This window comes from Chlamydotis macqueenii, chromosome 5 (genome assembly GCF_036417535.1).
Source record: "Chlamydotis macqueenii isolate bChlMac1 chromosome 5, bChlMac1.mat, whole genome shotgun sequence".
Classification (NCBI taxonomy): Eukaryota; Metazoa; Chordata; class Aves; order Otidiformes; family Otididae; genus Chlamydotis; species Chlamydotis macqueenii.
Window position 1 is genome coordinate 6,621,574 of NC_141560.1, and position 15,204 is coordinate 6,636,777.

General features: G+C 39.5%; 1 protein-coding gene across 1 annotated transcript in view; it reads left to right on the forward strand.

Annotated features, from left to right (window-relative positions):
* Positions 1–15,204, forward strand: part of MNAT1 (MNAT1 component of CDK activating kinase) — a 124,490-nt gene that overhangs the window by 38,458 nt on the left and 70,828 nt on the right. The window contains exons 4-5 of the mRNA XM_086748897.1: positions 7,793–7,896; positions 12,065–12,205. Of these exons, the coding sequence (XP_086605023.1) occupies positions 7,793–7,896; positions 12,065–12,205 (245 nt within the window). The remainder of the gene's footprint in view (positions 1–7,792; positions 7,897–12,064; positions 12,206–15,204) is intronic.

Sequence of the window (15,204 nt, forward strand, 5' to 3'; positions counted from 1 at the left end):
TGTTTTTGTTGGCATTAGAAGGCTGAGGCTGGAGAGCTAAATTGTGTGGCTGGGAAACACCAGGCACACTCACACGGGTCCAAATATCTGGAGGAGACAATGTGGGTGTAGTTCTGTTTGTGTATTTTTTTGAATGATGCGGGGGAAGGGGGGAATGAGTAGAAAGAATGGTTGCTTCTTAGCCAGGGGGTCCTGGAAGAATGGGTGCTCACGGAACTGCTTTTTATTTATATAGCATTAAAATACAGGTTTCCTCCTTACTGCTATTACAGGGATTTTCAGTGTCTGCAACAGGGGAGTTGAAGTTTTGCCTGAAGTTGCATGAATCTCATCAGTTTCTGCAGACTGTTAGGATTCTCCAGCTCTTGGGATTAGGTTGTTAGATTTCAAGTGTTTCCAGAGCCTGCACTGGCAACTTGTTTTAGAAGTGACAGAGTTCATGGCTGGTCTTTGTAACCTTGTGAACAGTGAATTTGTCTGTAATTGTGCTGGTCCTGTAAATATATAATGTAGAAGCTCAACAGAGTTGTTAGAAATTGGAGTTAGTTGCCCAAAAGAGACACCTAAAATACTAAAAGAAATAGAAAGTAAGACTAACTCCTAGTTTCTTCATGTAGCGGGCAGAGTAATAAGAGGAAAGAAGGGGTGCGGTCAGAAAGCTCTTGATTTTCACCATCAAAGGAGTCATGAACTTTAGGCAGATCCAGAGGCCGGAGGGCTGGTTAGATTCAAGAATGACACCTTGGGTAAGAATTAAAGCCCTGTTCTCCTCTCCCTGGTGCCAAAGCTCCTTGTACACATCTTGCTTTCAAACTCAGTAGGTTGTTCCTGTCTCCCCAAGCCCTTCCCTGCCTGCAGAGTTCTCCGCTTGACAGTTGGCTGACACGTAGTGGTAGCGTGACTTCTTCCAGTGTTTTTGCTGTGCAAAACACTGTGGGGCACGGCTCAACAAGCCATGTGTGTATGTGTATGTGAATGTGTGTAGCCATGTGTGTATGTGAATTCCCTGCTCACTTGTGCATGTGGACCAGGCTGCAAGAAGGGAAGGAAAGGGTGTAGTCATGCAGAGCAGAGTTTTGCCTTGTGGGGCCAATGTACAGCAGGCTGGCACTAGCTGGTGGTGGTTGTTCAAGTTGCCAGGGTGAGAACCTAGGGAGCCAGAGAACTGGATTTCCCCTTTCTCCCCCTGCCCCAAATGTTCTTTTTTTTTTTTTTTTTTTTTTCTGTGGGAGGGTCAGAGTGTAGCTTTACTGTTTTCTTTTTGCTGGTAAATTTTTTTTCTAAGTTCTTGTGGGGGATTAAATGAGGTAGTTGTTTGGCAGAGACAAAATGTAAATATTCCCTATAAATATACTTCATGTGACCCTGGCACAATTCTGATAGTTTTTCCAAATGTTTCAGGTGGGTCAACTCCAATATTTGCAGCAATTGCACTGTGTTGTTCCATTGATGTGGAAGGTCATATCTGACCTCACTTGGAACACATTTTCCCCTTTCGCATCAGGATTGTTATACCTACAGACTTTTTCTATTTAAAGAGAAGAGTTGGGTGGTACAGCAAAAGTGTGAGAGGGGAAGGTCAAACAAACATTAGGGTAGTCACCTCTTAAGATTTCTTTTATAAAAAACACATTTTTGAAGTGGTTTAGAATGTAGCCACTGAATAATGCTTTGGGCTAAAATGTGTTATAGAAGGCTTTAAATAGAAACCACATTTTAAAGCAAGTTTTCCCCAGAAGAAAAATCAGTTGGACAATTTGAGAACATTGTAAACACAGTTTGTTGTCATTAACACTAGGAAGAAAACTAAAGCAAAAGGGTTAAAACCTGCCTTTGGGAAAGATGCGGACAACATCTATCAGAGTAAGTCAGGACTATGCCCATATCATGAGAGGCACAAGGTTAAACCTTAGTGTTGCTACAAATTACAGTCTCTGAACATCATGCAAATTTTGCTCACTCTTTCCACAAGGTTTTCTTATTCCCCCAAGGTTTTTTTTCTTCCCCAGAGTATCTCTGTAGCCAGTTTTTCAAAACCTGGTGTGTAAGCTCTCCAGAGCAGGGCCCGCCTCTTAGCATGCGCATACGCACAGCCTGGCACCATCCTCCTGCTACCTGAATGAGGCCTCTAGGCATTACCGCAACACAGTTGTTAATAGTATAATTATTGCTTTTGAAAAACAGGCACTACATTCAACTTGGAAGGAGGCTACTGTATTTGTGCCCTTCAGATTCCTGGATCTTGTTACTCCTCTAGGAATTTATGTAATACCAGCTGCCTGGTGACTTGTCTTGCTCAGAATGTTTATCTCACGAGCGATCCTTGGATAGAAAGGATTTTGGTATCTGTGATCACTTATGGGTTGTGTTGTTTATTGTTCTGTGGTTTTCTTGGTATTGCTGTTCCTGACACTGGGAATAACCCAACTGGAAATTGGGCAGCTTTATCAAAGATCCATTTCAGTCATCTCATTGGAACAAGGATTGCAGTACCACACTGTTCCAGCCAACGTGATCTTAGACCGATGGGGCTGAGTGGTTTCAATCATTTATTACTATACTAAGGTATTTTTCTGGGAAATTATTGAAGCAATAAAAGACAACTAAGGATAAACAGAAATAATTATTAATACTTAAATAGATTTTTCTGGCTTAGCTATGAGTTTTCTTTTGGTTTTGATAATTTTGTTGTAATCACAGACTTGTTGGTTAGAAGGGAGAGGTTAAAATCTATTCCATCTTTTCTTCCCCTCATCCCTCTCCTACCCCTCTTAAAAGTACAGGGACCAGGCATTGAAAGTACCACCAGAAGGTGCCACGGTAGCTTTGGGCTCCTCAGGCAGACTGAGGATGCAGTTGTGTCTCCCGTCATAGCGCTCTGTCCAAAGCAGTTGCTCTTCTGCCATTCCCAATCTCCAGCTGGCAATTTAAGAAGATGATAATTAAGGAGCTGTTTGTAGTAGAGTGGGAGGAATATTGTTTATAACAAACTAATACTACTAATTTTTAAATCTTCAACTGGCTTGTACCAGCAATACAGATCAAACACTGTCAGCAGAGTAATCATCTGCTATCTTGCCAGAGACAGAATGTTCCTACTACTTGAAGAGCAAATATTTTTTACGTGGTAACATTACTGTCTCTTAAGGAACTAGAAGTCTCAGAAAATTTGCGATGTCTCCGACTAAACCAGGGAGATTTTGATGGGCTTAAAGCCCTGCAGTGGAGTGACATTTATTCATACTGCTGCATCTCTGGACAAATAAATGTGCCATACAATTTGAAGTTTTGTCTCATTTTCTTTTTAACTAGGAAAAATGATTAGGAAAATATTTTTCCATTTGTTTTAGAATTGTATAGTAAATGTTGTTGGTTTGAAAAGCAGTGAAAGTCTCCCTTTAGAGGCTGAATTTCAGAAGCAGGGAGTTCTACCTAAGTAGAATGAAATGTTTCAGAAAAACACAATAGTCTTCCTGTTATACTTCAACAGATGTCTCAAGGCAAGTCATTTTATAAACCAACCAATGTGAGATGGATAAGTAGATAAATAATTGTTGCATACAAAACAGCTTCTGTTTCTTTTCCCTGAAGGCTTTCAGGCTTCTTCTATTGGCTTATGCTATATTTCAACATGGACAGAAAATAAGTCTGGCTTCTCTTTGAAACCTTTTCAAACTAGCCATCTCCTTTGCCAGTCATTTTCAGATCTATACCAATATTTTTTCAGGATACGTGTAGCATATGAGTTAGGTTTTTAGAACTCTTTCTAGTTTTATAACTTATTTTGTTGTTTTTTTTTTTTTTTAAAAAAAGGACCGTTTAGAAGAATTATGTTTAAAATAAATTTATGGCAAAACCAGAAGTAGACCAAATTAAAAAGAAACACACAAACCCTGCGTAGTCCTAGCTATGTAAAAGGTAAAGTGTTGAGGTTTACTGACTTTGTTCTTTGATTTGATACTTACTGGTTTTTAAATGCCAGATAACTTGTGGAGGGGACAAGAAAGAAGGGAGAGAATCTCTTAATTATTTTTTGTGGCCTAGTGTCCCTTACAAAATGGACTTGTCAGCTGTAATTCCAGTGACAGGAATTTGTATTATCTCTCTGGATATTGATGAAAAGACATTTGGAGCTCATGAAAAATACATTAGAAAATACGTTGGAAGGTGTTTTGGCTGTCTGCTTGCCACTTGATAACCATGCAATGTCAGAGAGCATAGTTGGTTTTGCTGCTAGGGTGTTTATTGTAGGATAGGAGGAGATATATTCTTTTCATTTATTAAAGGACAACTGTTGATACTGATATTGGTATAGAGACATCCAGGTCTTGATGCTGTTGCAACAAAATGTAGCTTTTCGGTATTTTGTGTCTTGAGAGGTGGACAACTTTAGTGTTGAGGAACAGATGCTAAGGACTAAGATAGTGTTCCTCTTCAATGAGTGTGAATCAATATTCTGTGGGAGAAATCTGCTCTGGTCTTTGAGGGTGCTGGAAGTACGAATCTTTCTGATTGCTGGTGTCCCACTATATCCTCAAGTGACACAGTAGAGCAAGACTGACAGAGCAGAATCAGCATGGTATGAGCAGATCTGACTATTAGGAGGATTTATTCTGTGATTTGGTTTGAGCCACAGCAAGAAAACAAGGGCAAATGAACCATTTTTCTCCTTTCTGCTAGCAGTGCAGTGGGCATTCAAGGTGCCTATGCAGGTGGATATTGAAGGTTTCTTAAACATTGACACAGAAACATTTCTCTTGCATGGAAATGTTACTTCATATCAAGTAGCGAAATAAATCCACTTTTGTCAGTAGTTCTAGATAAAGGCAGGCATCTGCATATGTCTAAAATCTGCCTACTTTCCCCAGTGTGAGTTTTAAATACTGCGGTTTTTGTTTTACAAACCTAGGTTGTGACTAGTTGAACCTATTAGAGATAACTGAGAAAGGAGGAAAAAAACCCTGAACATTTCAAGCAGCAATAGTTGCAAAACCTAGATCATCAGCTTATTGCTGGATTATTTTTAGAGAAATACTCAAGATGTTCAGGAGCCCAAAGGCATTTGACATCTCATCTTGCTCCCTCTCTTGCACCTGAAGGTGGCATCTGGGCATCCTGCTAGCACAGCACGTCTCATATGCTATTTCTTTCTTGTGTCGTCATTGGAGAGCGTGTATGGATTTAAGTTGTAGGAAGTGCTGACATTCCCGTGCAGCTGCTGTCATTGCAGAGCCCTGCTCTGACTGTATGCCAGCATTTTCACATGATAGTTCTTCTCTGCCGTAATACTCAAGTATTAAGCTGGTTGTCAACAGGGAACTGTAGGCTGGGTAGCTGGAGGTCAAATCTCAATTGAAATATTAAAAATATAAAATAAAGTAATGTTTTTTTTACTAGGGAAATGCTACTATAAGCAGAAGGTGTCTGTATTTTGCAATATGAAATTGCAAAGTGTTCTTAGGCCTTTTGGAGAAACAAAATTAAATACATTTGAAATGGGTAACTTCCAGAAACCAAGAGCTGAAATTTGAAAGACTTGTTTGGGTTATAGCAGTGCCCAGAAGTTCCACCTGAGGTGAGATCAAGACTCGGATGCTGTGTGTAGCTACGGTAAGGAGACACAGCAGGCTCTGCATAGGAGAAAGGAAGCTTTATTCCCCTGCAAGTGGGAGACCTCCAGTGTAGAAGCCCAGCGATCTGTCCAGGAACAGTAGCAAAGCTGAAAGTTGAATCCAGGTTTTGATCCCCAAACAAATGCTCAAACCGCAAAACCAGCCTGCATCTCGGATCAGTTCTGAAGTGAGCGTGTTGGGGAAGAATCGAATTGTTCAGCTAATTTAGGGGCCAGGCTGAATTAAAATGTCAGTGCTCTTGATATTGCTCATTATTTGGAAAAGAGGAGAAAAAAAATGAAATACAACAACTTTGTTTGTTTGTTTAAGGTTAGGAATTTCTTCAGCTGTATCTTGCCTAGCCCTTTTTGCTGCAGTTCAAGGAAGGGATGAATACATTTAATAAGAGTAAGATGATGTGGTTGTTCGGTACTCCTGGAAAGAGAGTATTCCCATCCCCGTCTATACATTTCTCTTACCTCCCTTGCACTGTCTCTGGCACTTGCCTGACGCCTTTGTTGAGCCAGTTCAGGTTACCGGAGGGTTTGTGTTGACACTGCAAAGCATCCCGGGAGTCCTGGAGTCAGAGCAGGTGAAAGGGTGAGACCTGTGCCTGGGAAGAGGGACGTAAGGGCAGGACTGCTCCTTTTCCTCTGTAGTGAGCTGCTGTACAGCTGGGTTTGTAGAACTGAGCTGTATTCCACAGCTCTTGCATTTTGGACCTTCCCTGTTTTCTCGTCCCCACTCCTATTTGCTCCTTGCTTGGATTTCTTGCTGTTTCCTTTGCTGCTCTCGACTGGTTTGCCTGTCTAGGCTATTCATGGTTGGTTTTTCCTAGAACCCTCCTAAATGCTCGTTTCTGCCATGTTACCTAGGGAGAGGATGAAAGAAGGGATACCATCTTTACCAAACTGAGATGTGTACTGTTCTGATGAGTAACGACACAGGCTTCGTGCTTCCTTCCGTTTCTCTCTAGCAGCCTTATACAAATGACTTGCCAGTGGTGCACGTGCCCAGGGTTCATTTGGCCCAATCACTTGGGAACATAGGAAGAGAGAACTGAACCAAAACTTCCAAGTTTTGTACTGGCATTTCCACTACAACCTCGTTCCCTTCCTTAGGGTTTGACTCGGCGCAGGCACTGTGCCATTATTTTCTTGTGAAGGATTTACCAATGGCAGCGCAAATTTCTCTGCTCTTGTAAATTTACTGTAGCCACGTGACAGAGCTCTTTGAGGCTTTGAGTGCTGTATGTTGTCAGTCTTCAGTGGTTTTAAGGCCATGGGCATGAGCCCGGCATCCGCTCTGGATGGTGATCACCAAGTGACTTCCCAGTGATAATGGCTTTCAGCTGGAATTCAGCTGACCCACAATTGAACCAGTGACCTAGAGGTGAAAGGCTCAGGCATTATATCAAATTACTAATCATCCAAACCATCTACATCTTTCAAGGTGTTGATTATAGAAACTGTTCAATTTCTTGAGGTATCTTCTGTGCCATGTGTAGATAATTGGGAATGTTGTGATAAACGATGCAGCATGCTGGCCAACCCTGCTTGCTCGTAATTACGTGAGATATAGTCTGCCGCTATCGAGAGACATCAGAAGAATGTTATTTAACCTATTAACCTGAATGCATCTGCAGATTCCTCATAATAAAGGTAATCGTACATTGGCATCTTTTAAGTTATCAAGTACTGTGAAAATTTTTTGTGTACCTGAGAATTTGGACAGTCTCTGTAGTCTTTCTGCATTAGATAATCTTGTGAAATGGAATTACTCAATTTCTAACCTTGCCTTCATATGTGTTTAGTCTAATTTAATTTTACAGGAATCGCTGTGTTAGCTGTAACTGCTACTTGGAAAGGTCAATGTTTTGCAAATAATATTACGATTATTCATGTGTATCATTATCAGTATCACAAAATAGGATGCAAGACTCAAATTTTCATCCCCTACAGATGAATAAACCTAAAGGAACTCTGCTGGCTTCTGTTGAAGTTTGCAGTGATTTGACAGATTGTGTCTTGCTTTACAGGACATATTTAAATAAATTATGTTGTTATGATATTTATATCTGGTGCTAAAAGGGATAGAGAACATAACAGTAATACTTCTTTGTTGTAGTCATGCATGCTGACCTAATACTTTTGCTTTCTGTCTTTCTAATATTTATACAGTATTTAACTTGACCAACAATGTGGATTTGGAGAACACCAAAAGGAAAATGGAGCTGTACCAGAAGGATAACAAAGAAGTCATTCAGAAAAATAAGATAAAACTGGTTAGTTAATGTCTCCTCTCCCTGGCAATTTTTATTCATTAGTTAAAAAAATTAAAGGATTTTCAAAGTGGAGTACTTTCTGTAATGTCTTAAAAAGTCAAAGCTGAAGGCACTATTTAGATTTGACTTTGTATTAAAAAACTGTAATATGCTTATGTTCTGTGATACTGATACTTAGTGCTGTGTCAAGAGATTGAATTGGTAGCTGAAATGTAGTTATGCTTTATTTTGGGAAGGGCTTGAACAGAGGGACAGGCAGTAAAGCCTGCATCTAATACGTCACCACCACGTGCATGCTGGCAGTGTCATTGGACAGTATCCAGGAGAGACCAAGTTCATTCCTATACCAGGACAATCATTCCTTTCTCACCCAAAGGAGAAAAAGGAATCCAGACACAGACATTATGAAGCTCCCAGGAGAGAGCTGTGTAATTGAGGGAAAGTACAGGTCTGGTTTATGCAAAATTTAGAATGAAAGATATTGAAACAAACATTAAAACATTTGTTCAAGAGCTGATAACAGTAACATCAGGGGTATTGTATACATGATCTGTATGCAAAACACGTGGTTCTTTGAAGATTCGTTCCTTGAAATACGGCTCGGATATAATTTTGTTCTTTAAAAATAAACTTGCAAGCGTTTCTTTCTGTAAGAAAAGTTTAATCTGTTAAATATTTTTTCAGTATAAAAATACACATTGTTATCGGTTCTTGAGGGGAAAATGTCTGCCCAGAGTGTGACATAATAAGGTTTTGTGTTTGTATTCCAGTTGCACTAAGGACTTGCTTTCAAATCGGTAGGGGTGAAATCCTCACTCCCCTGAAGTCTGTGGCAAAACTCCCAGTGATTTCTTTAGCTCTAGGATTTCACAGGAGGAGACTGGAATCTGAAAAATGTTTGTTTGAACCTCTTCCTTTTAAAGGCAAGAAAATTTCCCTAGGGGTTCATCTCTGATCTGTTATCCCGTCTCTGACGCTGTGCAATATCCTATGCTTCAGAGCTTGAAGAGACCTGCCAAATCTTTGGCTACATGTCTTATTTTACAATGTAGGTGCAACCTCTAGGGTCACCGTGAGAATAGTGCGCTTTGCCTGCAGCCCACCTTCCGTCCATGTACGTGACTCGCAGACAGGCTGTGCGCTAGCTGTATGATCATATCAAGCAGCACAATAATGCTCTGTACCCACCCAAGCCCCCTGGGCCTTCTGTTTTCTGTACTGTATGGTCTTGCTGTGCTAGAGGCTGTCTGGTGGAAGCTGGGCAAACCTGCGTGAATCCAGACTTACTGGAGATCTGGAGACATGTCTTTTTTATTTCTTTTTCAACAATTGAAACATGATAATGGACTTGACGCAGCTGCTATTACACAAACTGCATGATCTTGCCCACAAATTTACCCCTCTCCAAAAAGCTGAAAGGATGCTTTCTCTCTCTAGCTCTTTTTAGCAGGTTTTGGAATGTCTTTACTCCTTAAATGGTTAAAGGTGTCCAAATTTCTCACCTAAACTTCTTAAGGCTAGTCATTGTCTCTTCATTCTTGGAGTGACATGAATTTTTCTGACTGCTATAACAGTTTACTTCTGAGGAGTATAGGTATTCTCTGTCCTTCTTGGTGTTTTTGTTACCCTTTCCCTGTTCCACTTTGAATTTATGTTTGGCAGGCAAAAGGGACCAAAATTGAATGCAATATTGTAGCTCTTATAAAAGAACGCTGTTTTCCCATCTCTACTGGCAATATGTTGAGACGCGTGATCGTAAGTCAGCTCTCCTGTAGCATTGTCATACAGAAGGTTCAGAATCGGCAGTGGAAAAATGGTGCATCATGTTTTCTCCTCCTTGGTTTCTAACTGATGAATTAATGTCTCCAAATCTATGGCCTTGTAAGTTATTTTCATCTCACTTCTACTTCTGTCCTCATGAGTGTGTCATTCTTTCTTACAAATCAAAATATTAAGTTACTGAGCCAGTCACCTCAGAATTTGAGTAACTGCTTGTTCTTCTCTCAAGTCAAAGCATATTTTTTATCTTTGTAGCCAGTTCCTAATGGCCTTGCCACTCATGTACTAACCCATCTGTTGGATCTCTGGATTTGATGCAGGATGCACAGAAAAAGTTTAAGTACACAGGCTTTGATAAAAAAGTGAAGAACTCTTGGAAAAGGGGGTCTTGTAATTACGAATTGATTTTTATTATAGTTAGTTAAGTTGACATACAGCCTAGCCTTCTGAGTGGATGACAGTTTTCCCAAATGTACCTTTTTACTTTAATGTGTACTATTCTCCAGTCATAGGGTGACTCGTTATTTCCTACTTTGTTAGTAGGTGTTTCATTTCACTTGCTGTTTCGTTCAGTCTTGAAATAGTTTTTCTGAACTCCATGATGTAAATGTGTTTAAGTTTTCTTGATTGTCTTTTCTTGCATGTGTCAAAACATTATTAGACTTTCTATTTACTTCTTCCACTTGTCTTCTTGAGTTTACTCCAGGCTTCACCATGATCATCTTTATTTCTTTAGAAATTGGACTGTATCTAGATTATCGTTAAGCTTGACACAACCTTGGCTGCCTATTAGGCTTGTTTCTCTTCTGTTTCATTGTTTTGTTTGGTCTTCCTTTCAGAAATAATTTGATCTGACTTGTGAGAATTCTTCCTTTTTCCTGTAGTCTGATCTAGTTTAGGTTTGTGTATCAGTTTCCTTAATTCTGATTATAATTTTTCTGGACTAGTTCTCCAGTTAGATCTGTCAGCACTTCCCTACAAGTTTTTTGCTGTTTCAGTGCGAATTCCAGGTAGTCCTTATAGATAAATGTGGAAGAGGCTTGGAGTGTCTTAAAGACTCTGAGCTCTTCAGTTCTGATAACTGAACTAACGAGGTCCCTTAATTCTCAGAAGTATCCTCAATTAGCAATTTGGGGATTTTGTTGTTTGCTTGTTTCCTTGCATTAAATGCAAAGAGAATCCAGTTTCATGTGGTTGCTGGTTGTTGAGCAGCTCTTTACCAGTATCACTGCTAGTTACAAAATGAAAGTGGCTTCTCTTGGCTCGATGGCAGGAGATCTGTCAGCTCTTGCATCCAGGAGTAACTTGGCCTGACTGGGACCCATTGGCTTGATCTGCCTGGTAAAGGGATGTTTTCCAGCATATTTTGGCATTTATCAGACCGCTATGCTTTATGAAGCAACTTTAGGTCTTTTTGTTACAAGAACAGGTTTTACTAAACTCTTGACTGCACTATTGTTTTGCTGAAACTGCTTCCATGGATTAATCATCTGGTTGATTTATAAAAAAATGAATTATATCTGTGTTTTTTACTGAGTAATATTTGCTTTAGTATTTTTGGTGGGGAAGACTTGGAAAGTGTTTTTTGTATGTTGTTGTTTTATACCTTCTTACCATAAAACTGGCGTTCTTTTTATTCCCTCTTCTAAATAAAGTTGTTTAGCTGTAAACTTTTCCTTCCCCCTATCTTCGAGCCTCCTTTTTTTTCTTCCACTATGATTTTCAACTACAGATGACTTAATAGTTTACACGTTAAAAAAGACTTCTCAAGACATAAATCCTGAAACAAAAACTAGTCCCTATGTACTAGTTTTTTCTTTCTTTTCTCCTCCTGTGCCATATGAATTCAAGTTATAGGAAAAAATCCTCATTTTCTGGGAATGTGATCTTCATGCTTAAATATGTTTTAGCTTATAAGCTTCTGTTTTAATATTCACAGATTTGTATCTTATTTTTCTTCTACACCACTGTTAAGAGGCAGGCAGTGTACTTTGCACACAAGATGCATCTGAGCGGAGGGGAAATCAGGAACAGTGTTGTGGGATTATATTTTCACTTACATCACTTGAGAGGTAGGATGATGTATGGGAGCAGAGAGAAGTACCTTCATTTTAGAGTGAAGGTGTAAGGAAACCCCATTTAAAGAGCCAAAATCCAGGTGGTTACTTCTGACTGCAGAGAGCAGCAAGAGAAAAAAAGTCTAACTTTGCACTGGACAATAAGAGCAGGTAGAATTATCATAACCACCTTAAAATTATGCCTTAAAAAGCAGAATTTGGCTGTGTTCCCATTGCTTGGTCTGTCCTAGGTCCTTTGGTAGGCGTTAGAGCTGTGGGTGTCCACCCAAAGAGGAAGATTGCTATGAGTTGATTTCTAATTTCCATTTCAGACACGGGAGCAGGAAGAGCTGGAGGAAGCTTTAGAGGTAGAGCGACAGGAAAATGAACAAAGGCGACTGTTCATACAGAAGGAAGAACAGCTACAACAGATGATAAAAAGGAAGAATAAGCAGGCACTCTTGGATGATCTGGTGAGTTTCAAAACCAGGGGCTTTGAATGCTCAGTAGCAGAGCAAACAATAAGTACATTGACATTCATCTCTATAACAGGTGACTGTGTGGAATTAACGCTTCTGCCCCTTTCTATTTCCTTGTCTTGCATATTTTGTGTTACTGTTCTCTCATCTATCATTCATTTAAATGTTACAAACAACTCTCATTTTGGTAAGCGAAGAACTGGAGGCAGAGTGTTTCTGGGATTCATGGACTTAATTGGACTCGTTGTGCAGAATGTCCAGTGCTGATTAGAAATTAGTTCTAGGAAAGCATTCTTGGCTGTTTCAACACAAAATTAATCCTAGATAAGACTCTAGCAAAGAAAAATGCAGGGTTTTTTTGGTATTTGAAGAAGGCTCTTTTCCTGGTTCTACCTGTTTTGATTTTTTTTGTTCATTTGTTTTCCTAGTGAGCTTTGGTTGAAAGCTCTTTTCTTGTTGCTAATTGATGTGTGGAGATATATTTTAGAAATTTCTTTACTGAGTCCAGCCACTCTACCAGTTTACTTGTTAGTTGATATTTGACTGCATATCTGAAGAAGAGCTAGTATAAAAGTCTAGATTTCTAATTAATGCCTTGACAATCTGAAAGCCACAGGCTTTGACTGTGATCAAGGATGGCTTGCATTAGCATAGCTGATCTGGTGACTACTCCACCTTGAACCTGATGTGTGCTAGGTGAGGGTCTGACCTGTCTGAGGCCATGCGGCTGCCTGCTTGTTTTGCCTTCAGCTGCTGACAGTTGCATCTGCTTTGGTGCCTGACTGATCATGCACTTTGTGAGGAGGGTAGAGAAGAGCTACTAAGTTGGTTCAGCCATGACATGAACTTTTACCACTGTTGGCTCGTTAAGCAGTCCTGAGTAGTGGTTGATAATCTGGTGCGTTGAATCAAAATGGTAATTGGGAGCTGCTTCCTGAGCTCAGCCACCTCTGCAGTGGGGAGATGGAGAACATGGGACAATAACCTCATGAGTTATTTCAGCATTAGTCAACGTTTTTTGAGTCAGAGCACCTAAATGGTAGGTGGTCCCTTTGTATTCAAAAACTACTAAAAGAAAAAGTTTTCCTGCCTTGAGTGTGTCATGTTCTTTTACAGCAAACTTTTTGCCTAAGTTGCTCCTTTTGAAGCGAATGGAGTTTAGATTCATTTGAGGGGTGAAGAAAAACTCGGGCTACTACTGGAAATTGGGTTAATCTTGTCTTTGGCTGAATTTACTACTGATTCTGCATCTGAAATAAAATAATGATGTGAGAAGCTCAGTAAATGTGTTGTTTGAACAAGATTCACACCTCGATTTTTTTAATATGTGTGTGTGTGTACAGACATGTATGCACACACGTTCACATGCTCTAACGCTCATGAGAACAGTCTGTGTGTAACCTTAAAGGAAATCAGAAAAAAGTAGTATGTATGCATGCATATATGCGTGCAGCTGTGTCAGTGTGGTTTAAAGCTTCTTGGCAGATTTAAACTGAATTAAGAGAGAAATTCTGATTTATCTCATGTTAATATAGTATTAATTTCTGCTTTGTATTCTCAGTTCTTACTCAAGATACAGATACTTTTCTGCTTTTCCTGGAGAAGTAGAGGTCCTCTTTGAACCAGTGCAGAAGGCACTGACATAAAGAGAGAGCATCAGTGTGTAATTTAGGAGTTTCAGGGCCTCCTGAAGAGCTACCTTTTTCTATGGCGGGAGTCCTGGCAACTTGTCATTGGTTTTGCTGAAAGGAGCTGGTGTTTCAGATGAGCAGAAAGGTTCTTTGCAATTCCTTCAAGTCTGAAACTTTGCAACAAGCAGTCTCTTTTCACTTTAAAGGTAAAAGTGCTTACAATCCACACAATTAGGAAAAAATTTAGTAGTGGATCAATTAAGTCCACTATGAATTTGAATTGAGTGGCTCAGAATAGGGATTTTGAACTGGTTTCTGACTTATTTCAATCCTCTTCTAAAACACACTCCTAACTTACTAGAGACCAGTGGTGGTGTGTATTTGGTGGTTGTGTTTTTTTTTTTTTTTTTTTTACACAGCATTTGGTTTTACTTTAAACCTACTTCACCAGATGGCTTGTGGAAAGAATGGTTATAAATAACCCTTAAAACAGAACCGAAATAAGTAGTTTTAACTGTGATTGCGTATGTATTGCTATTAAAACATATCTTAATATTCTAAAAACAACAGAAAGGTGATTTTTTTTTTTTTTAAGACAGAGCAAGGAAACTGGGCAGTTTTAAGTTGTGTCTCTGTTTATGAAGGGGCACTGTCAATTTAAATTTGAGCCAAAACTTGTTTTGTAATACTAAAAGTTTATAAAACCAGCACTGAAGTGTTTGTATAATGACTTATAAAGTCTCTGGAAAACCAGCAGTTGTTAAACAAATAAACATTTCCTATGGTCTCTGAAATCCTGCTAATGCTGTGCTGCAGATCTGAAAATGGAAACTGTCTGAAAATGATCATAAGTAAAACTTAATTGAGAAATGCAGCAAAAGCCAAGCGTAAGAAGTAGCAGTGTAAAGAATTGAATTTGGAAAAAAAAAGAATCTTATATCTATGGTTGTTAGTACTGTGCTAAAACTACAAGGATTCTACTGGCTCAGTAGGATTCTGACTGTAGAGGAAGGCGGGAAGCTGATACTTCACCCATGGGCTTTGAATCATCTGTTTTGGACTCATCACCTGGTGTTGGGAGCCTACAACCCGTGTGACCTGGGTCTTGGTCATTTTTTTTTTTTTTTTTTTTCAAGATTGTCCCCCCCGCCCCAATACTAGACAGCAATGGAAAATTTAAGACAAATTTTTTGTGTGGTGCAGGTAGATGTGTCAGGTATTTCCTCTTCCAAGAAGAGAATTTTACCTTTGGTGCTTAAATCCCGTGGAGGAGACTGAGATTCACAGTTCTGTGGTATTTATCATATTGAGTAATGGTCTCAGTTGTTTACAAAAATGTATGAGAATATTGTCCCACTTTCA